The sequence below is a fragment of the Lissotriton vulgaris genome, chromosome 6 (genome assembly GCF_964263255.1).
Source record: "Lissotriton vulgaris chromosome 6, aLisVul1.2, whole genome shotgun sequence".
Lineage (NCBI taxonomy): Eukaryota > Metazoa > Chordata > Amphibia > Caudata > Salamandridae > Lissotriton > Lissotriton vulgaris.
In genome coordinates this window covers 995,057,324-995,079,269 of record NC_141694.1, presented here as the reverse complement: position 1 = coordinate 995,079,269, position 21,946 = coordinate 995,057,324, and the positions used below count along the sequence as shown (strand labels likewise).

Here is a 21,946-nt window from a genome sequence, read left to right as displayed (position 1 = left end):
CCATGTCTCTTTTGTCATTTCGAGTAAGGTCCGAAGTTGCCTGCCATAGAACATTTCAAAAGAAGAGCACCCCAGGCTACTCTGAACCTCTCCTCGTATAACAAAGAGGGTGAGAGGTAAGGGATGATCCCAATTCTTTTCCTCTCGGTCAGCATTTTTTTAGAGTTAATTTCAGGGTCCCCTTGTACCGTTCAACTAGGCGATCAGTTTCTGGGTGGTACACTGAGGTTTTTAGATGTTTTACATCCAACAGTTTACAGACCTGGGACATGAGGCGGGATACAAAGGTGGTCCCTTGGTCCGTGAGGATTTGGGTGGGGAAACCTACCCGCGAGAAGTACTCTATCAGTTTATCAGCTATAGTTGCAGTGGTCGGGGCTCAGAGGGGGAAGGCCTCAGGGAAGTGGGTACAATAGTCGACCAGGACCAGAACGTATTGAAACCCTTAACTAGACTTAGGTAAAGGACCAATAAGGTCCATTCCGACCCTCTCAGAGGGCCATCCATTAATAGGTAAGAGCTGTAGGGGAACTGCGGGTGGCTGTATGGATTCTTACGTTTACAGACTGGACACTCCTGGCAGTATCATTTAACTTGTGCGTGTATCCCTGGCCAATAAAACATGCGCAGCAGGTTCTGACTGGTTTTTTGGGCCCGAGTGTCCTGCTAAGAGGTGAGAATGGGCAAAGAAAAGTACTTGATCTCAAAAATCCTTAGGGACCAACAACTGAGGACTAGCGCCCTTTTCAGCCACTCGGTACAGTAGGCTGCTTGTAATTTGGAAGTGTGGATAGGTTCTTACAGGATGGTTTTGTAGGTGCAGAGCCTCTTGCCACGCCTGGGCAAGAGCGGAGTCATTTTTCTGGGCCCAGCAGAAATCCTTATCCGCTTGGCAAGGGCTTTGAGATAGTAAAGCAGTGGAGTTTACAGGACCAGTGTGAGGAACAGGGAGGGTGCCCTGGTTAAGGAGATTGCGGAATAAGGATAAGAAATCGGGGTTATCAGTACCTAAAATTAGATCTTCTGGGAGAGTGGATAGAATCCCTACATTGACTGAGGGAAAGGGGAACCCCGGGATACTGGAAAGTTATCAGGGCTACAGGGTAAGGCCGGACGTCCCTATGAACACAGCGAATAAACACCTGCCTCCCTGGGAGTAGCTGGCTAGGTTTGACCAATTCCTCCTTGACCACAAACTGACGGCAGCCTGAATCAAGGAGGGCCATCACTGAGGAACCATTAAGTGTAAGACTTACGTAGATGCAGGTCCCCATTTCCTCGGTATACATGAGGTTCTTGGGTACATAACTGATGTCCATTGGTTCTTCTACTTTCTTTCGTGGGCAAGCCCTGGCAATTTGCCCCCACTCCCCGCAGTCAACACACTGTGGTCCTATACCAGTGGGTTCGGGTTTTTGGGAGCGGATCTTTTCAGGTTCTTTAATGGGCTGGAGCGGCTTGCGTGGTGCAGGTAGTGTCCTTGGTATTTTATCTCCTTCCCAGGGGTTAGGGCGGGTTGGGTCCTTGCAAAGGAAGTGGCAATTTGAACAGCCTGTTCGGCCGTTAGGTTGGCATGCTGGCGTAGCCTACGCTGGGTATTATAAGGCAATGACTTAAAAAAAAAATCCAAATATATGGAGTTCATGATGTCCTCCTTGGTTCTGTCTTCGGGCCTCAGCCACTTATCTGCGGCCAGTTTTAATTTAAAATAAAGAGTCTTAAGATTGTCGCATGGGTCACCTTTTTCCTTCCTAAATCTGAGCTGATAGGCATCCGTGTCCATCCCTAGGATCAACGTCTTTATTTCTTCGTAGGGAGTGACTCCGCTTGAGTTGGCGACCTGATAGGCCGCCTGTGCTTCCCCCGTGAACAAAGGGGCCAAGAAAAAGGGCCACTTAACTAGGGGCCAACCGGCAGCCCTTGCCGGTTGGCCCCTTTCAAAATTAAGTAAAAAGGCATCCGGATCCTTTGCTGGGATATATTTTTGAAGAGAGATGTTGGGAGCGGCTAAGGCACCTCGAGAGCCTCTCTTTCCTGTAGTGTCTGCAGGAGGGTCCTCTGGAGCTCGTCGCATGGTCTCTTCCTGAGTTTTCATGAACTCCTTGAGGGTGTCTCTGTTGGCCGGGGCAGAGGTCATCTGCTGCTCAACGGCCCACTCAAGTTTTTTTTGTCCTTCGACAATATGCTGGAATAACGCTTCCATTTTTGGGCTCACAAATGGATTCAAAGTGCCTGCATTTTCCACCACGTGTAACCTGGGACCGATAAACATGTGACACCACACTGACTGGGATCAAAGTATGCAAAGGTTTATTTTCTAATAAACAAATGATTTGGAACAAAAGAAACTGTCTGTTTTGTGCGTGGCTCCCACTAAGTCATCTGCAGGGGGATCCGTCTCCCTCCTTGGCGTCTTTCGGGATACCGGCTGACCGGGTCTCCAATATGCAGGGGAACAAAAAGGCAGAGAAATCCCTCCGTTAATGCTCAGGCCTCGATATTGTCAGACAAGGAAGGGGAGTGATGTGAGGTTGCACCGCTAGGACGTGGGAGGTGAAGGGTATGTATGTATGTATAGGCAGTTATATAGCGCACTACTTACCCGGAGGGTCCCAAGGCGCTTCGACCGCTGCGAAAACCTTCCTGGCTTCCCTGAGAGATGGTCCCTTAATGGGTATCTCCAGGGTGAGACCAGGCATCCCCGGCGGTCTGGTGGGGCCATTAGTGAAGATGAGGCAAGCTAATGCCCAGAGTTGCCGAGTGTGATCGCTGATCAGAGTGGGCACCGAGGCGAGAGAATTATCGAGTCCGCTGACCCTGGTCCAGAAACCTGCCGCGCCGGGAATCGAACCCTGGTCCCGGGCCGTCCTCTGCTCTCGGGTCTGCCGCCTCTAACCAGTGAGCCACACTACTTCACCCGAGCAGGATTGGGAAGGGTGGAATATTTACGCGGCGCGTAGTATCAAGCCTAACCTCTCCCAGCTCAGGTTCCCTGCTCCCTCCCGCCTCCCTATAAAGCAGGTTCTGATCTCCCAGGACCCAGGAGACAAGCACGTACCTGCTCTAGCCACGTTCCTCCAGGAGCGTGGTGGGGCGCATCATGAAAACGTTGGCCTCCTGACGGGTCCTCAGCACTCCGTGTCGGCTCTGCAGACAGCATACTCTCCTCCGGCAGGCGTTCGTCCGGCTTGGGGGTTGACAAGGTCCCTTTGTCTTCCGTCTTCCGGTTCAGTGTGCGCCATTCATTGGGCAACAGCTCTTTTTCACTCGCTGACGTCCCGGGTTCCCACCTCCAGGGGGCGTGGCCAGCATCGTCGTACAGAGCATCATTAAAAGGACAGTGAGACATTCCGGTGGTCGGGTCCCTCCTGGGCAGGCACACCTCAGATTCCGGGAGCTGGGGAAGAGAAAAGGGGTCCATAGAGTCAGTCTGGCCGAGACCGGCAGGACCTCCGGGAGGATCCTGACACACCAGTACCCTTTGAAGGTCACTAATCCTTCCCCTATCTAAGGTCACCAAAGCCATTGGATATTCCTTAGCCTGATTATCAGCATTGAAGACTGTATCAGTATGTCCAAGGAGATATTGGTCTGAGGATACCAGTGGCTCACCCATGATGGTGATGCTAGCATCAGTGTCCCTCAGGGCTTCTACCCTAATCCCATTGATAATTGTCTTTAGTCTGTATCTCTCACAGCTACTGGGCCAGACAGCCAGGATAGCTACATCCACCCCTTCCTCTGGGACTAGAGTTGCCTCTGTGAGCACCTTGACATGGTCAGGGCTCATCTGTGATCTGGAAACTCACAATTGCATTTACTGGTGGTGCGCTAGAGGGATTCTCTTTGTTTTTACAGCTAGGGTCTCCAGTTTGGTATCCAAGTGCCTTACAGTCATGACACCAAGCCTTTTTGGGATCACAGTTCTTACCTTGGTACCCACCCCTGGGCTGTGAAGAGTTTCTTGGCCCACCCTCCTGAACAGGTTTTTGGGAGCCTAAAGAAGACTAATGTTTGTTTTTCTCTTGGTGGTCACCATCTTTCCCTTGGGGGGGGGGGGGGGTCTTTTTGCCCATTTTCGTTTGGTCACCCCCACCAGTGGTAGTTTTAGTCACCCTTGTTTTGACCCAGTGGTCTGCCTTCTTCCCCAACTCTAGAGGAGAAAGTGGACCTAGGTCAACCAGATGCTGATGTAACATCTCATATCCTCAAGCAATAGCAAAGGAAGCTTTCCTGCAGGATTACAGCGAAGAGAGGGAGTATGCATTTCCCCTGTTTTCCGGGATTATGAGGGCTTCTGCCCAAGTGAGGAGACATCAAGCGGATGAGATCATGGTGACCCTGCTGGGAAAATCACAAGTTTAGTGTCCGGTTCCGATGGAACTTTCTAAGCTTTCTCCAATCCTTCTCCCCCTGTTCCAGACTCTCTTACTTGATCTAGCCCATGCTCTGCACTTATGGTGCTGTATGGATCCATCCACTTGATGGCGTGGTGGTTTAGAAGCAACGCTTGAAAATCCGAAGTCTTTCGGGGCAAGTTGAAGTCCTCTTCTCCAAAGCCTGGGCAGACAGCACAACCAAGCGCTATAAGTCGGCCTGTACGAGATGGATGGGTTGGTGTCTGCAATGGGGCATGGGTACTATGGTCGCAGATATAGTCCATGTGCTAAATGTTCTGGCTAGCCTGGCAGCAAATGGTTCCACCTACAGATCGATAAATATCTTCTGGTTGGCCATTTCAGCAGGGCATTACCCTGTTGATAGAGCTCCAGTGGGCGAACATCCCTTTGTGAGATGACTGCTTCTGGTGGTTCGCCTCTCTCTTTCACCTGAACCCAGGTATTCTATGCTTCCCAGGTATTCTAGGTTTTGGGATGGTAACCCGGTTCTTAATCTGTTTCTGTCATGGCAACCCAACAGATTTCTTCTTGCAGAAGGAGATATCTCCAAAACTGGCCGTGTTCTTATGTCTAATAGCATGCCAGAGGACATGACGCCCCTTGTCATTACAGGTAGGGTGTTCACCCCGGAGTGGGTCTCTTTTACGGTCAATAGGCGAGCAAAATCCAACTCAAGGATAATATCATAGTCAGCTTTCCTTAATGCCCCAAAATTGTTTGCGGTACAATGCTTGGAAGCATATGAAACCATGATAGATGAGTTTAGCCGCAAGGGTAAATGACAACTGCTCACTGTAGCATGTAAACCATGTAAGGCAGTCTCCTCTTCCACCATAGCCTGGTGGGTGAAGCAAGAAGCTGATATTGATACAAAACTGTTTGGTGCACACTCAGCCAGGGATGCCATGGCATTGAAGTGGTTTAGACTAGAAGTTTGTCTAGAGGACATCATGCATGCGACAAATTTGTTCTCAGGTTCTATGTTTAAGAGGTTTTATTTCAAGCCGGTGTAGGATCTGGCCCAATTAGAAGTTGACAAGCTTTGAATCAGCATAATCCTTGCCTCCGGTTCTGACATAGAACAGAACCTTTCCTATCTTTCTTAATGGAAAGTTTCAATTCTGTTATGGACACGAAGGCGAGGATTAGCCCACCCAGCAAAATACCTCTTCTACACTCTCCCATTAGCAGAAAGTAAATGTGTTTTCTGTTGGTTTTAACACTGAAGATGAACATTAGTATTGATTATCTTGCTGACAATTATTGTTCTTGAACTGTCTAGTAGCAAGTGGATGATGCATTGTGGAGATGAAGGAAATGTTGTGATCACAGACTCCACATTGTTGTTTCCTTTCTTAATAGGGGTTGATGGCTCCAAGCAACAATCATGAAGTGGTTGTGGTGGCTTGACTCAGGCAAAGAAAGATGGAGACACAAAAGAGGCATAGGGCTTTGTATGGACTCCTGCGATCTGATCGGAGGACGTTAAGCTTTTGGTTCCCATGGGTTGCTAGGATGGTTCATTTTTTTAAATGTTTTGATGGCTGCTGTTTGAATTACATATAAAAATAAAGTGAAGGAAGAAAGCATGATCCTTGCCTCCGTGTCCTTAATAGAATTAAACGTTCCATTATGAAAGCTAAGAAATGTTATATTCTACTAAATTTTGGAAAGAGCCTTTATCTAAGGACTAACTAACAATCAGCTGCTAGGGTGCTCGTTATAAAGTAACTTTTAGTGGGCTTCTAGTAGAGACTTATTGCGGTTGAGAGCAAATTATGATCTTTACATTAGTAAATGGGAGGAAATGTGAAATGTGAATAAGCAAGCCTTGTGTGGGAGGAAGTGTTTCCTTAACTGTAACCTGCAACGCAGCTTAAAATATCCAAGTCACACAAGCTCATCCCCTAGCAGTCACCAAGTTACAGCACTGTATGAGTTGCTGGCCTAGTTATGTGGCATTCCCTGCAGCACACTATCCTTACCAATCAATCAATCATATCATTTGTAAAGAGCACTACTCACCCGTGAGGGTCTCAAGGCGCTGGGGTGGGGAATTCTGCTACTGCTCGAAAAGCCAGGTCTTGAGGAGTTTTCTGAAGGTCAGCAGGTCTTGGGTCTGCTGTAGGTGGATGAGGAGGGTGTTCCAGGTCTTGGCGGCAAGGTGGGAGAACGATCTGCCACCGGAGGTCGCTCTTCGGAAGCGGGGGACTGTGGCAAGGGCAAGGTCGGCGGAGCTGAGCTGGCGGGTGGAGGTGTAGAAGCTGAGTCGTCTGTTGAGGTACGTTGGTCGGGTGTTGTGGAGTGCCTTGTGTGCTTGGGTGAGGAGCTTGAAGGTTATCCTCTTGTTGACCGGGATCCAGTGCAGGTCTCTCAGGTGGGGTGTGATGTGGCGTGCAGAGACGTTCTGGATGCGTCAGAGTCGTATCAGGAGTTTGGCCGAGGCTCCTGCTTAGAGGGCATTTCCGTTGTCCAACCTGCTGCTGACAGGGGCCTGGGTGACCGTTCTTCTCTTTTCAGTGGGGATCCACTTGTAGATCCTGTGGAGCATGCGGAGGGTGTTGAAGCAGGAAGAGGAGACGGCGTTGACCTGTTTAGTCATGGAGAGGGTGGAGTCGAGGATAACCCCTAGGTTGCGTGCGTGGTCGGTGGGTGTTGGGGCGGTTCCCAGTGCGGTCGGCCACCAGGAGTCATCCGAGGCCGAAGGGGTGGATCCGTGAATGAGGACCTCCGTCTTGTCCGAGTTCAGCTTTAGTCAGCTGTTCCTCATCCATTCAGCGACGGCCTTCATTCCTTCGTGAAGGTTGCTTTTGGTGGTGTGGGGGTCCTTGGTGAGGGAGAGGATCAGCTGGGTGTCATCAGCATAGGAGATGATGTCGAGGTCGTGCCGATGGGCGGCGTGGGCAAGCGGTGCCATGTAGATGTTAAACAGAGTTTACTATACCATACTCCATGGTATACAAGACACTATAAAGAAACACTGTCAAAGGTAACAGGTTTAGCTATATATCAGTGAAAGTCATTGGATATTGATGGCCCAGTTTGTATTCCATTTGAGAGGAGTTGTGTGGGAGAGGGAGTTAATGAATGAGTGAAGTATGCGACTGCATCAGTGTAGGTGATTGGGATGTGGCAGGTGTAAGGTGCAGGCATTATCCCTGTACAGTTCACCGGTGCTATATGTCTAGGTTATACGATTACCTGAAAGGACTCAATTACAGCAGCAAGACTGCAAAACATTACAGCACTTGCAGCAGGACCAACGCCACCAAGAGCAACTCGAATCAGTAGGACTGAAAATGTATCAACATAGATTGAAACCTGAAAGTGCAGTATTTCTAAAAAAACTCTTTCGTCAATCCATACAAGCTGTTGATGCTGGAGATGTTACATTTTTGTAACTGTTGGAAACTTGCACTGCTTCAGCTGTGTTGTATCTAATCTGAAGGGAAGGGAACCTTGAACCTTTACTGCCTTATGTAAAATAAATCAGTTTATTGTGATGCTCTCATGCTGTACTGGTTCTGTGAAAAATAGATGCTTGTATTCCTACCGCCTAATTTGTACCTGTTCTCTGAGGCAGAGTTGTTTTTACTACTGCTCAACAAGTGTTGACCCTGCTTTACGATCACATGCTAATGGTAGAGGGCACTATACGAAAGCGGATAAATAACTGCGTTGCTTCTCAAGCAGTAGATGTTCTGTGAAGGATTTTGTATCTCAGAGAAAGTGCAGCTAGCTTTGTTGCTGTCAGACAATACCATTTCTGTGAGGAAAAAACTTGCACTGCTGCTCCCTTACTGTCCCAGTTCTAAAGAGAAAATAAGCTTGCACTGATGCCGTCTGTTGTGTACCCTTCCTATGCTGACTTCCGACCTAAACCTAAAGCTTGCACTGTGCTATCTGAAAAGTACAGATGTGGCTGAAGCTCACACTCCTCCTTCTTCAGCTAACATCTGTCCCATAACCATTATTTGTACTAGGGTATACCCCTGTTATGTGTTACTGACGCTTTCCACAAGTCCTTTCACAAAACAAAGCCATAATGCTTGCCATTGCCAATGCATGCCCAAGCCTTAAACTGCATTCAACTGTTTCCCAAGAGACTCCGTGTCATATGTGAAGCCACCAGCCAGTATTAGTTTCACTTGGCAGCAGTGAAACTAATACTGGCTGATGACTTCACATAGCACATGGAGTCACTCGGCAGCAGTGAAACTAATACTGGCTGATGGCTTCACGTATGACATGAAGTCACTTGGCAACAGTGAAAATAATACTGGCTGATGGCTTCACATAGGACATGGAGTCACTCTGCAGCAGTGAAACTAATACTGGCTGATGGCTTCACATAGGACACGGAGACACTCAGCAGCAGTGAAACATACTGGCTGATGGCTTCACATATGAGACGGAGTCACGCGGCAGAAGTGAAACTAATATTGGCTGGTGGCTTCACATATGACACAGAGTCAAGCGCCAGAAGTGAAACTAATACTGGCTGGTGGGTTCATATAGGTCACGGAGTCACTAGGCAGCAGTGAAACTAATACTCGGCAGCAGTGAAACTAACACTGGCTGATGGCTTCACATATGACACGGAGTCACACGGCAGAAGTGAAACTAATACTGGATGATGGTTTCACATATGACACGGAGTCACACGCAAGAAGTGAAACTAATACTGATTGATGGCTTCACATATGACACAGCGTCACGCGCCAGAAGTGAAATTAATACTGGCAGGTGACTTCGTATAGGACACGGAGTCACTCGGCAGCGGTGAACTAATACACGGCAGTAGTGAAACTAACACTGGTTGATGGCTTCACGCATGACATGGAGTCACTCGGCAGCAGTGAAACTAATACTGGCTGATGGCTTCACATATGACATTGAGTCATTCGGCAGCAGTGAAACTAATACTGTCTGATGGCTTCACATATGACACAGAGTCATTCGGCAGCAACAAAACTAATACTGGCTGATGGCTTCACATATGACACAGTCGTTGGCAGCAGTGAAACGAATACTGGCTGATGGCTTCACATACGACACAGAGTCACTCGGCAGCAGTGAAACTAATACTGGCTGATGGCTTCACATATGACATGGAGTCACTCAGCAGCAGTGAAACTAATACTGGCTGATGGCTTCACATATGACATGTAGTCACTCGGCAGTAGTGAAACTAATACTGGCTGATGGCTTCAAATATGACACGGAGTCACTCGGCAGCAGTTAAACTAATACAGGCTGAAGGCTTCACATATGACACAGAGTCACTCTGCAGCAGTAAAACTAATACTGGCTGAAGGCTTCACATATGACACTGAGTCACTCGGCAGCAGTGAAACTAATATTGGCTGACCGCTTCACATATGACATGGAGTCACTCGGCAGCAGTGAAACTAATACTGGCTGATGGCTTCACATATGACACAGAGTCGTTGGATGATCGCTTGAGGGCGCCAGAGAGCAAAGCAGAAGCAGCTTTAGAGAGTGTGTGTGAGCCGTACTGAGCGGAGCGGAGCAGGGAGGCTTGGCGGCTTGGCGGCTTGGAGGACTGACCGACTGACCGAAGCAGAAGCCGAAGCTAAAAGCCGAAGCTATCCCGATCACCGGGCCGCCGCCTACACTGGTCACTGAACCGGCAGCCCGGCAGCCGGCAGCCGGCAGCCCGCAGCACGCCTACCGCAGCCCGCCTACCGCGAGCCCGCAGCCCGCCTACCGTGAGCCCGCAGTGAGCGGGACCCGCACACAGTATAGTGCGAAGTGAAGCGGGAGCGGAACAGGAGCGGGCACCGGAAGGCTTGGAGGCAGCGCGGATCCCGCTCGCCGTGAGCCTGCTGTGAGCAGGAACTGTACAGCGCATTGAGCGGAGCGGGAGCAGGACAGGAGGAGGAACAGGGCGGCTCGGCGGTGGCCAGTAGACCGCAGCCTGCAGCCCGCAGCCCGCAGTCTGTATCCCGCCTCCCACCTAAAGACAAAAAACATAAGAAATCGAAGCACCAGCATGGAGTAAGGCAGAAGCCAACTAAAGGATACTTAAAAGGACCATACGCAGCAAGGCCCACACAGCGAGGCACTACCCTGGCAGGCTAACAATCAAGCTGCAGCCACAAGCAACTGCCCGAGGTGCCTAAGGAACCAGAGGAATCAGAGGAATCCAGAGGCTAAAAGCGTGTACCGAAGCTTGATCTTCAGCAGCAGTACAACGGTGAGAGTGGCACTGGGGGTTACGGGGAAGGGGACAGGAGCGAACAACAGTCAGCAATATTGCCATTCCCCCCAAACTCCCCCTGAACTACCTCTTGTTGCCCCACCTAGTGCATCACCTCTGCTACCGATTCAAAATCGCAGTGACGGCGAGCGTGATGGTAAAATTCAGCCCCTTCCATGCTCGATAGGGCTGTGCGACAAGCTACGAGTGTCAGAGTTCAGAGTGCTGAATATAGATCCCCCGTCCTAGTGGCGGAGGGTCGGCCTGGTGGTAGGGACGCCAAGAGCACTAAGGAGGAGCAAGCCTTAATGCGATATCCCTCAAATAACAACAAAAGGGAAGAACAAAGCCTGATGGACTAAAGCATTCCAATACCACAAAAGAGAGACACACCAATACTGGCAAACCTTATCAATTCTTGCAAACACCCATGACTGCGAAACCCCGAGGCTACCCTTGCTCTCTCCCTGACGGCAGCTGCCCCCTTGTGAGGGGTAGACAGGCCTGGGAGAGTGAGGTGGTGGTGTCGTCGAGGCGTCGCGGGCCCCAGAGGCTGAAACCTCGAGGAGGGTCTGCCTGAGTGTGACAGGCAAGGACCAGTAACATAAAACAGGAGTGCAGTAGAACTAAGCGGAGTGCAAGTGTGCCCGCTAAGATTAGCGCTATAAGAATAACACCGCTGTAACACCAAATATAAACGGCCCAGCTGAAAATCTTCTCTATCCGAAAGAGCTGGTGCTACCACAGAGTAGCAGGCACCAGCCAAAATCCAGAATATAAAGGCCAGAGGAAGGAAGCCACCCAAATCCCCTGTCCAGTGTAAAAACCAAATTAACACTCTTCAGTCCCAAACCAAATTGATAACCTACTATCGGAAAAATACTATCAATAGTCCTGGTGTAGGGAAATGGCTTATAAGAAACTGAGATCACGAACCATCTTCATGAAAAGAATGGGGACAGAAGAGGCAATTAGGAAGACCACTAACAAAGCGGTGAATAGCGGAAGGATAACAGGAACTCCCGGAATACGAAAGTATCTTACAACATTAACCACGGATGGGCTAGTAGTAATAAATCAGTCAAACCCAGCTAAAACAGCTGAAATAATAGAGGATGGGAAAGACAAAGAGGGAAGTGCACAAGCCCCCCCAAAGATCACACCTTAATTACATCTGAGGTTGACCAAATAACCCCCTTAACAGATCTCGAGGACTCATCCCCGGAAATAGAGTCAACCGGCCAAATAACATTGGACTTATCTAATATTCAACATAGTCCCGATCATCTCTCGTTGCGTCCTGAAACAACCGTTAAGAAAGGAGAATTAGATCTGGGACCTCAAGAAGAGCCCGATGTTATACACAATAGCACATTACAAAAAACCTCGGACCGAGAGGGTCTCCTGGATTTTTCTCCAGACCTCTTTATGTTCAAGTCAACCAGCTTAACGAACAATAATACTCCAGTGCCGAAGTCTCTCTTCACACTGCAAAAAATCCTGGACTCGGTCCTAGTCCACCTAGGTAATATCTTGGAGAACTCGGATCAAACACTTGATGTGCAAATAGGAATTTTAAAATTCCTAGTGGAAGAAAAAAGGAAAAAAGAACAAACCGAGCTAACCAAAGTAGAGGGAATATCTGACAATTGTCAAGAGGTAACAAGTGACATCAAAAGTACCGGCCACCTAGCGCCGGCGAAAAGAGAAATGGGAACACAAACCGGTAATAAATCATGTAAGGGACCAATAAGTAACCAGTGTAAAACTACAGTATATTCCCTAAAGAAACTCTTTAAAGAAGACTCTAATAACGAGTCCAACCTACATCCTATATTCAGGAAACCCAAAGACAAACTTATTATGGCCAGTCCTGTCATGGACCAAATAAGAAAGGATAACATTGGCCTAAATGGCGAGGATGAGCATGATTTACAAAATATAAAAAAGAAGCAAGTGGAAAGAAAGAAAAAAAGGGGAAAGCCGCTAAGAAGATTTAATAGGAAAAAAGCGCATAAACTCAAATTCCAGAAGACCACCACCCCTCCCGACGCCCACCTTGATCACGAAGAAAGTATAAAATCGCCCATATCTCTAAAGAGAATAAATCAAAACCTGATGGAAAAATCTAATAATAAAATTCCCCAACGAAACCCGTTAAATCCAAGGGCAAAAGACTTCCTTTATGACCCAGTAAGCCCTGCATTAAGAGTTCATTTTAAAGGATCCGAAGACTACCGGAAAAAAGTTCCACCACAAGAAGATTTAATATCGACGCAACTGCAAATAACAGAGCTGTTTCCAACAGATGAAGCCCCCCCTCAACCGAGGCCGTATTATAAACCTCCTTCAACGTATTTTGCCCCTACGAACTTTAACACGAAAAGAAATCAACTTAGTAACCTTCCCGCATAAAGAAAAAATGAAAACCTCCGTGGTAGAATTTTGGTCACCAGTGCTCCCGGGAATTATTCTGAAAGAAAAAGAGACTCTCCATAAATGTGGCTACGACTTGACCTCAATACAGAAATCTACAGACGGTAAACTGAGAAATCTGCCTAAGGTATCTTTACAAAAAACCATTTCTCAGCAAAATAAAAAATCCAATTACATAGGCGACTCCGCGGATCATCTAATTATCTTAGTAAAGGACTGGGAGAGAGAAATCTGGAGCCAAAGCACCAAAGATAAGGAAACAGTAAATGTAGATCAGTCTTGGTTATGGATCGCAGAGACTCTAAACAATAAAAAACAAGCATGGAACAAGAATCACTCAGTTTAGCAGTGGTCTATTGATATCATCTTGGAATATAGCAGGGAAAACACCAGAAAAGATGATGGAACTGACGAAAAACCAACCAGCTATAATGGCAATTCAAGAAACTTGGTCAACAAAAAGTTTTTACCAAGAGGGGTATTTCACCTATGATATCCCAGCGCGGGAAGTTGGCCGAGGGCATGCGAAGAGAGGTATAGCAATCCTTTTAAGCGAAGAGTACAACTGGGCACAAGAAATTATCTCTACAAAATCTAGCCATTTTCAATGTATTAAGATCAGGCTGGGGTTAGACACTTCAGAGCTACAAAAAACTTTTTGCTTTTCAACGTATATATCCCCCCTGGACAAAAATACGACGGGCTATTTGTTGAAATCTTGGAGGGTATCCAGCTAATAATAGAAACTCAAGCTTATCTCCCTTTCATAATCATGGGTGACCTCAACGGAAAACTATCTAACACAGAAATATCGAAATGGGCAAGTTGGTATAAGGAGGAAGCTCTTGAAATTTCAGTGCCATTGTTCCCGACCAGAAGCAAGGCTGACAAAAGGGGGAAAGTATTATTACAATCATTACCTTTACTGAATGGAACTATCCTAAATGGAAATGTGGAAGGTGACATCCCCGCGTCTTATACGAGACAGGGAACGAATTCCATATCAATTTTGGATTATATGATCTGCAGCTTGGATATGTTCGGGTCTGTTTCACAACTTCAGATTTACTTTGTCCAAGGAAGCGACCATGCCATCCTGGCTTTACACACCCACTGGACAACGACTACATGCCCAACATGCCACATCATGTTTAAATCCAGTACAGTCACGGTAAAGACAAACCAAAGGCAGATATTTTCGAATTCCGCTACACTCAATAAAGTCGCCACTCTAATAAATACTAAGCAGCTCTTTCAAGTAATCTATTCCTCCGATCTAATAACAAACTTTGAGACGATAATCGAGACATTAAAACAAACGCTCCAACACAAACTGCAACAAGCAGTACCAGCAAAACTCAAAAATAAAACTAGTAGGCCAACTACAAGCACAAAAAGGTTAAATAAATTAATAAGAACGCAGTTCCTGGAGCCCTCTATATCTAGACAAGCAGAAATTAATAAATTAAAGAACCAACGCAAGAGGGAGATACAACGGCAAAAAAATATAATCCAAGACAAAAATTGGGTCGACCTGCGGATAGCAGCAAAACATCACAACCAACGTACCTACTGGTCAATAATCGCTAAAGAAACAGGCACAAAAAAGACCTTGCAAGCTATCCCAGTCCCCCCTAAAGAATGGGAGATATATTTGACCAACTTGTATAAATTAAATACTAACTATGAAAGGTCTATAACTCCCACAAACAACTGCGAAGGAATCACCTCACCCATTGGAACTGTGTCCCCCTTTTCCGCAGAAATGCATATAAGGAAGGCAAGAACTACAGGAGCCACCGGCCCAGACCAAAAACCTATTAAGGTCCTTCAGACTGACCCTAAGGGATGGAGCACGATACTATCTCCCCTCTTCAATTTCATCCTCAATACAGGGAAATTAGCGAAATCTTGGAAGGGTAGCATCGTTATACCGATATACAAAAAGGGTCCAAGACAACAGCCTGGCAATTACCGGCAGATAGCACTATTGGATGCTACAGGAAAGATCTTTGCTGCAGAGGTTCTGGATCAACTAAAAAATGGGCTTTCCCACAGGGACTGATCCCGCTTTACCAAGCAGGCTTTAGGCGAAAGCACTCAGTCCTAGACAATATCGCGATGTTACAAACTATCCTCGATAAATATGTGGTAGTTAAATTCCAGCCTGTGTATGCAGCATTCATCGACTTTACCACAGCGTTCGACCGAGTGGATAGAGTGATCCTATGGAAAAAACTGAGGAAATTAGGAATTCCTGAGCAGCTGTTACGAATTATAATTGCACTGCATACAGACACCTGGTGCCAAGTACAAAAGGGGAGGGAAAAGGGCCTGACTAACCCGATCCCAACCCCTAACGGACTCAAGCAAGGGTGCCTCCTCGCCCCACTACTGTTCTCCTTATACCTCAGTGATTTGCCTCACCATCTACAGCAAGAACTAAATTTCCCACCAAAGGTAGCTGCCCAAAAAGTTCATGCCCTACTCTACGCGGACGATATAATTGTGTTGGACCAAACACCCTTTGGATTGCAAAACGATCTGGATGCCCTGTATAAGTATACTAAGGAAAATTTTCTAATACCTAATTTAACCAAAACAAAAATAGTCTCTTTCTCAGGGAAGAAAAAAAGCAGTAAATATTGTTGGAGACTTGGTGACGAAAAAAATCGAAGAAGTTGAGGAGTATACCTATCTGGGTAGGATCTTCACTAAGTCACTAAAAAACAACCGCCAGTTTCTAAACTTGTCGAGAAAATCAGAGGTGCATGCAGGAGCACTGCTAAGGTTATACGCGGCCTCGGGAAATAGACACTTCTCCTCCCTCCTTAAAGTCTACAGTGTGAAGATCCCTGCAGTTTTATCGTATGCCTTGGAATACATTCCTATAAAACAGTGGACATTCCTGGACCTAAAAGAAGGAAAAATATTGAGGAAGATGCTAAAAGTAGCGCAGTCTATCCCAGTACAAGCACTCCGCCTTGAACTATCGCTCACGAGCTCATACGCTCGAGGAATCACAAACATCATTAGGTGGGCATACAACCTGCTCCACGCAAAGGATGGCACACTTCGCTCCCTTCTTAAAACAGAGACCTTTGATAGTGACTCTACGAAGCACGTATTTTATAAAAACATGTCTTTCGCCCTCAAACTGGCGAATATTAGCACTGATCTGTTGCTGACTTGGACACCGCCTCAACTGAAACTCTTTTTAAAATGCTTCACCCCAAGACTAAGCTATGACCTTGACTCATCGCATTGCGCCAAATTAATTTTATATAACAACTTTGCTGAATCAGTGGTATTTAAGAAAACCCAGAACTATATAGATGTTAATCTCACTCACGGCGCTAGGAGATTAATCATCCTGCTCCGGTTGGGCATACTACCCACCCAAACCTTAACATCAAAATGGCACCAAAACGAGTCACCAATATGTAGCCTATGTAACGGTGGGGAACAGGACTTAGAGCATCTACTGTTCACATGCCCCAATTTAAAAGTAGTAGCGGCGAGAGCAAAACATGTGCATCCTATATATCTCAGATGCCGCATCACCACCGTCAAGGAATTGATTATTGCTTGCAAAACTCCCCCTAATGAACTAGTTTGTTATAAACTTTATACATTTTTAAAACCTTTCTTATCTCTGTATTAACATGAGAATTTTTAAAAGCTGTAATAATTGAATGTTATATATTATTTGTGGTCCTCAGTAGAGTACCAAACCAAATAAAAACTTGTTACTTGTTACTTGAGTCGTTGGCAGTAGTGAAAGGAATACTGGCTAATGGATTCACATATGACACAGAGTCGTTGGCAGCAGTGAAACGAATACTGGCTGATGGCTTCACATATGACACAGAGTCATCGGCAGCAGTGAAACTAATACTGGCTGATGGCTTCACATATGAAACGGAGTCACTCGGCAGCAGTGAAACTAATATTGGCTGACGGCTTCACATATGACATGGAGTCACTCGGCAGCAGTGAAACTAATGCTGGCTGATGGCTTCACATATGACATGGAGTCACTCGGCAGCAGTGAAACTAATATTGGCTGACGGCTTCACATATGACATGGAGTCACTCGGCAGCAGTAAAACTAATACTGGCTGATGGCTTCACATATGACACAGAGTCGTTGGCAGTAGTGAAAGGAATACTGGCTAATGGCTATACATATGACACGGAGTCGTTGGCAGCAGTGAAACGAATACTGGCTGATGGCTTCACATATGACACGGAGTCATTGGCAGCAGTGAAACTAATACTGGCTGATGGCTTCACATATGACACAGAGTCATTGGCAGCAGTGAAACTAATACTGGCTGATGGCTTCACATATGGCAGAGTCACTCGGCAGCAGTGAAACTAATACTGGCTGATGGCTTCACTGACATGGAGTCACTCGGCAGCAGTGAAACTAATACTGGCTGATGGCTTCACATATGACATGGAGTCACTTGGCAGCAGTAAAACCTCATAAAATCACCTACACAAATTAAGTACTGCTGATGCCCTCAATATCCACAGTACCCAAAAGTGTTCCGCCCCACTCCTAATGGGGCCTCAAGTCACATTGTATGTGATTTTGAAGTTTGAAATGTGGTCACAATCATACACTAACACAAAAAGGCATATCTAATTTAGAAATGTTACAACCAAGAGAAAGACTTCTTAAAGGGTGCAGTGCAATTTCAGACTAGCACAGAGATGAGCTAAAAAGCTTTTCAGCTTCATGAGCACTGAAGGATGTTCTGTTTTCGAATAAACATTTATTTTTTTAAACTTTATCCAACACCTATGATTCTTTACCTTAAGCTAAAGCATAGTGTGAATAACACCTCAAAATGGAACTCCAAACCCAAAAATGCATGTTTACCTTTGACGAGAATCAGTTTACTTGCTGTTGATTCCTCTCCGGACAATTTTGCGAAAATAACTTCATTCCTAAAATCAGCAACTCCTTCAAATGGCAACACTAAACGTTTTCCTTGTAGGGTTTCTTGAATGGCATCTTTGCTTTCTGAAAGAGCATCGATGGCTCTGGTGAGAGAAAGAAATACTTTGTGACCTCAATATGCACTGCATAGAAATCATTAGCAAACAAATAAGAAGCATAAAAATTAGGAATTACACATTCGCTCACTTTAGAAACATGCCATTTAGTCTCCGGATAGCACTCTGGGTATTTTATTTGGCTTATTCTACGATTATGCTTTTTCTCAATAAAATTTTAATTTCTAAAATAATCTGCTTTTGGCATTGGCGATGCAGCTGCTGAAATATGACAACTTTATATATTTTAGTATTACAGCTGCTAGTTGTCATCGTTTTCTGGATTAATTTCCATATTTACACTCGGTTCTGGCAGCAGTTAATACACTATTATTTCGAAAACCTATGAGTATTTTGTTCCATTGGTGGACAGTCTCAGGTGACGTTGAATAGCCACAAACACAACTGCAATTCAGCTTCTAGGAGTTGCACAATATTTTTCCCTAAACAGTGTCAAATTCTTTACCTGTATCCTAGAGAGAAGCAGTAACGACCGGTCGAGTGAGATAAAAGAAGGAGGGGTGACAAACTGGTGCAGTGTGGGCCGCTGCGAGGGGAGGTGACCCGGTCGACAGGCAGAGCGACGAGGGACGTGTAGAAATTAAGTGAGCCCCTGAGGCAGGGGACCCATCCGGACCCGAGAGATGGAGAGAGCCTGAGAATCGAGGAGAAGGCCAGGGGGCGCTGAGTTCGTGCGTGCGAACCTGCGACACAGATCATAGGTGAAGAGAATTTTGCAGTCATTACACAGTGAGAAGCAGCTGGGAGAGGGATTTCTGAAAAGCAGCAGATGGCCAGTAGACCCAAAAAGGCACCAACTAACACAGACAGTGTAGTGGAAAGAGGGGAGCATATCCTCGGGGAAGGAGTAACCCTTGATCAGGCTATAACCTATTACAAAGTTATACCTCTTTCATTGTGCTCTGTTCACGGTAGTCTACCGATCCTTCCCACCTGAATTGCCTGACCCCAATGCACGGACCTAAAATGGCGGCTTCCATTACAGTCAGGTGCATGGCTAGAACCCTAATATAAAGCGGATGTATGCGGTTGTGTACAGAATCCACATTGTATGCCAGCAACATTTAAACATTTAAACAATCTCCTTTGGATGTGCAGAAGTCTGATCTGCCTGGACTGACCTGTTCACGGATACCTGAGATGGTGGCTCAACTGTGGAGATGCTCTCAGTAGGAAGCCTGACGTGTGATCCCTATCAAGTGTCTTGCCTTCCAAGAGTCCTAAGTAAGTGTTACTAGTTCCCAATCCAACAGGGTCGCAGCTGAGGCTGATGGGAGACTGATCCTAACATGGCCGCCAGTTGTGACTTTTTTTTTCCCCAGCTGAAATCTTCCTTACATAATCCTACCAGGACTGTGCCTGACCTCAAGATGGCGTCTGGAATTCATTCGGACCATGGTTTTTCTCCCCCAACCAAAATCTGACAATCTTTGAGTACGCCTGATCTCCATCCTGACAGCAGAGTCCAAGCACTATGTCCGACGCCCGGTGGAGCTGCTCTAAGCTATTGAGGAAATCGGCCTTGGTTCATCACCTGAACGTCACCTACCCAGCTGGACTTTGGACACAGTTTTTCTCACTGTCTAACCCACCCCCCCTCATCGTATTTCTGTAACACTACTTTTTCCTTGTCTCCTATCTATCTGTTCCCATTTAGCACTCCTTCTTTCTTTGTCTTATTTCCTTTGCTCATATCCCCTCTCACCTGAATATTTTCCCTTTCCCCCTACACCGCCTAGCCCCTGTCCTTTTGTGCCCTTTGACCAAGCACTCCTTTTCCCCTTGTTGGGGAAAGATCCAATATTTATACTCTGGAGTCTCGCCAAACCCGCTGAGAGAGTCCACAGCACCTAGGGAGCCACTCACAGTTGAGGTATGGTATGGCACCCCTTGCCAAAGCACTCCCTCTCCCCTTTATGGGAAAGGATCCAGTATGTAGGCCTTGGAGTCTCAGAGACCCCTCTGAAAGAGTCCACTGCGTATAGGAAGCCTCTCGCAACAGAGCTGGGGAAATGAAACCACTTCCCCTGGGATCACAGCTTACTGGACTTTGGACGCAGCGCTGACTCGTCCACCGGTTTGTGTTCCCATCACCCTCCCCCTACTCTTTCCATGCTGTGTCTCTCACCCTCCCCTCCTCTTTCCCTCATCTATTCTCTGTCTACTTCCCCTGCTCTTACCCCCTCCCCTGAATCTCTCCCCTTGACTGCATTTTCCCTTACGTATATGTAATTTTTGTTTGTCTCGACCTTACTTGTCACTAGCCACCCTTGACCCCACCAGGTAGGTCGTTCCCCCTCCGCACAGCATCGCCTGTGTGTACCTGCCCCAGCTGCCGCTGCTGAGGAAGTTCGAGGCCCTCTACTACCCGCAGGCTACCACCTGCGCCTCATCCCTGGTGGCCAGTGGTAGGCCCTAGGTAGGAATGTTCATCCTCCGCTTTATTGCTTTTATTGTATTGCCTGTATTTTCATTTTTGTGTCTGTGTCTGCTGTTGTCTGTCTTCCCCCGCTGCCTGTACATGGTCTGTGCCCCTTTTTCTTCCCTTTGTTCCCCTCGCTGTCCCTGTGCTCTCTCTGACGTGTCTTTCCTTCTGTACCCCTCACTGCCTCTGTGTCTCTGCCCAGTTTTCTCCTCTGTTCCCCTTGCTGCCCCGTGTCTCTGTTTGGTTTTCCCTTCTGTTCCCCTTGCTGCCCCGTGTCTCTGCCCGGTTTTCCCTTCTGTTCCCCTCGCTGCCGCGTTGCCTCTTTGCCCTTTCCGCCTTCTGTTCTTAGCAGCCCCTGTATTTCTGTGTTCTGTATTTTGCCTCTGTGCCACTCGTTTTTCCGGTATTTCTGTGCCCTTTTGCCTTCTGTGCCACTTGTTCTTCCCTCTTTTTGTGCCCCTTTTGCCTTCTGTTCCACTCGTTTTTTTGTGCCCGTCTGCCTTCTGTGCCACTTCTTTTTTCCTCGTTTTTATGCCACTTTTGCCTTCTGTTCCACTCATTTTTTGTACCCTTATGCCCTCTGTTCCACTCGATTTTTGTGCCCTTCTGCCCTCTGTGCCACTCGTTTTTCCCTTGTTTTTGTGCCCCTTTTGCCTTCTGTTCCACTCGTTTTTTGTGCCCTTCTGCCCTTTGTTCCACTCGTTTTTTGTGCCCTACTGCCCTCTGTGCCACTTGTTTTTCCCACATTTCTGTACCCCTTTTGCCTTCTGTTCCACTCGTCTTTTGTGCCCTTTTGCCTTCTGTGCCACTTGTTTTTCCCTCGATTTTGTGCCCCTTTTTTCTTGTTACCTTTGTTGTCCCTCACCGCTGCGTTCCCTGCGGCCCCACCCCCCGGACGGCCCACTGTCCATTCGCTGCCCCCGCCTCCCAGCTGCTCCTCCCTCCCACCTCCCCATATATGCTGGCCGCTGCGCGGCCGCGCCAAAGGTATGCCTAAGGCAAGCCCGTCTGCCCCCGGACAGCGCCCAGCACCAGAACCACTGGCTCCCGCCACGATGACCGCCGCCACTACGACACCAGCACTCTGCACGCTCTCAACTCTGGACGGAGCCACACCTGCTTCAAGGCCACCCCGAAATGCACTCACGGCCCCTTCACCTGCCGGAACTGCAGCTACACCAGCCTCAGAGCCGACGAACCACCCGCCAAGAAAGACCCCAACCCACTCCGATGCATACCTCTGAGCACCCGCTCCGCACGCATGCATGCCGTCGAGCTCTGGGACCTGCTCGACATAACATCCCCGGACATCGCCTTCCTGACAGAGTCCTGGTTTAACGACTCCTCCGCACCCGACATCGCCATAGCCATCCC

The 21,946-nt window shown here is 47.3% G+C and overlaps 1 protein-coding gene across 1 annotated transcript in view; it reads right to left on the bottom strand.

Moving 5' to 3' along the window:
• The window catches only part of AKAP7 (A-kinase anchoring protein 7), a 1,654,018-nt gene that overhangs the window by 994,243 nt on the left and 637,829 nt on the right, over positions 1-21,946 (bottom strand). Inside the window, exon 5 of the mRNA XM_086927038.1 lies at positions 17,951-18,114. Within this exon, the coding sequence (XP_086783164.1) occupies positions 17,951-18,114 (164 nt within the window). The remainder of the gene's footprint in view (positions 1-17,950; positions 18,115-21,946) is intronic.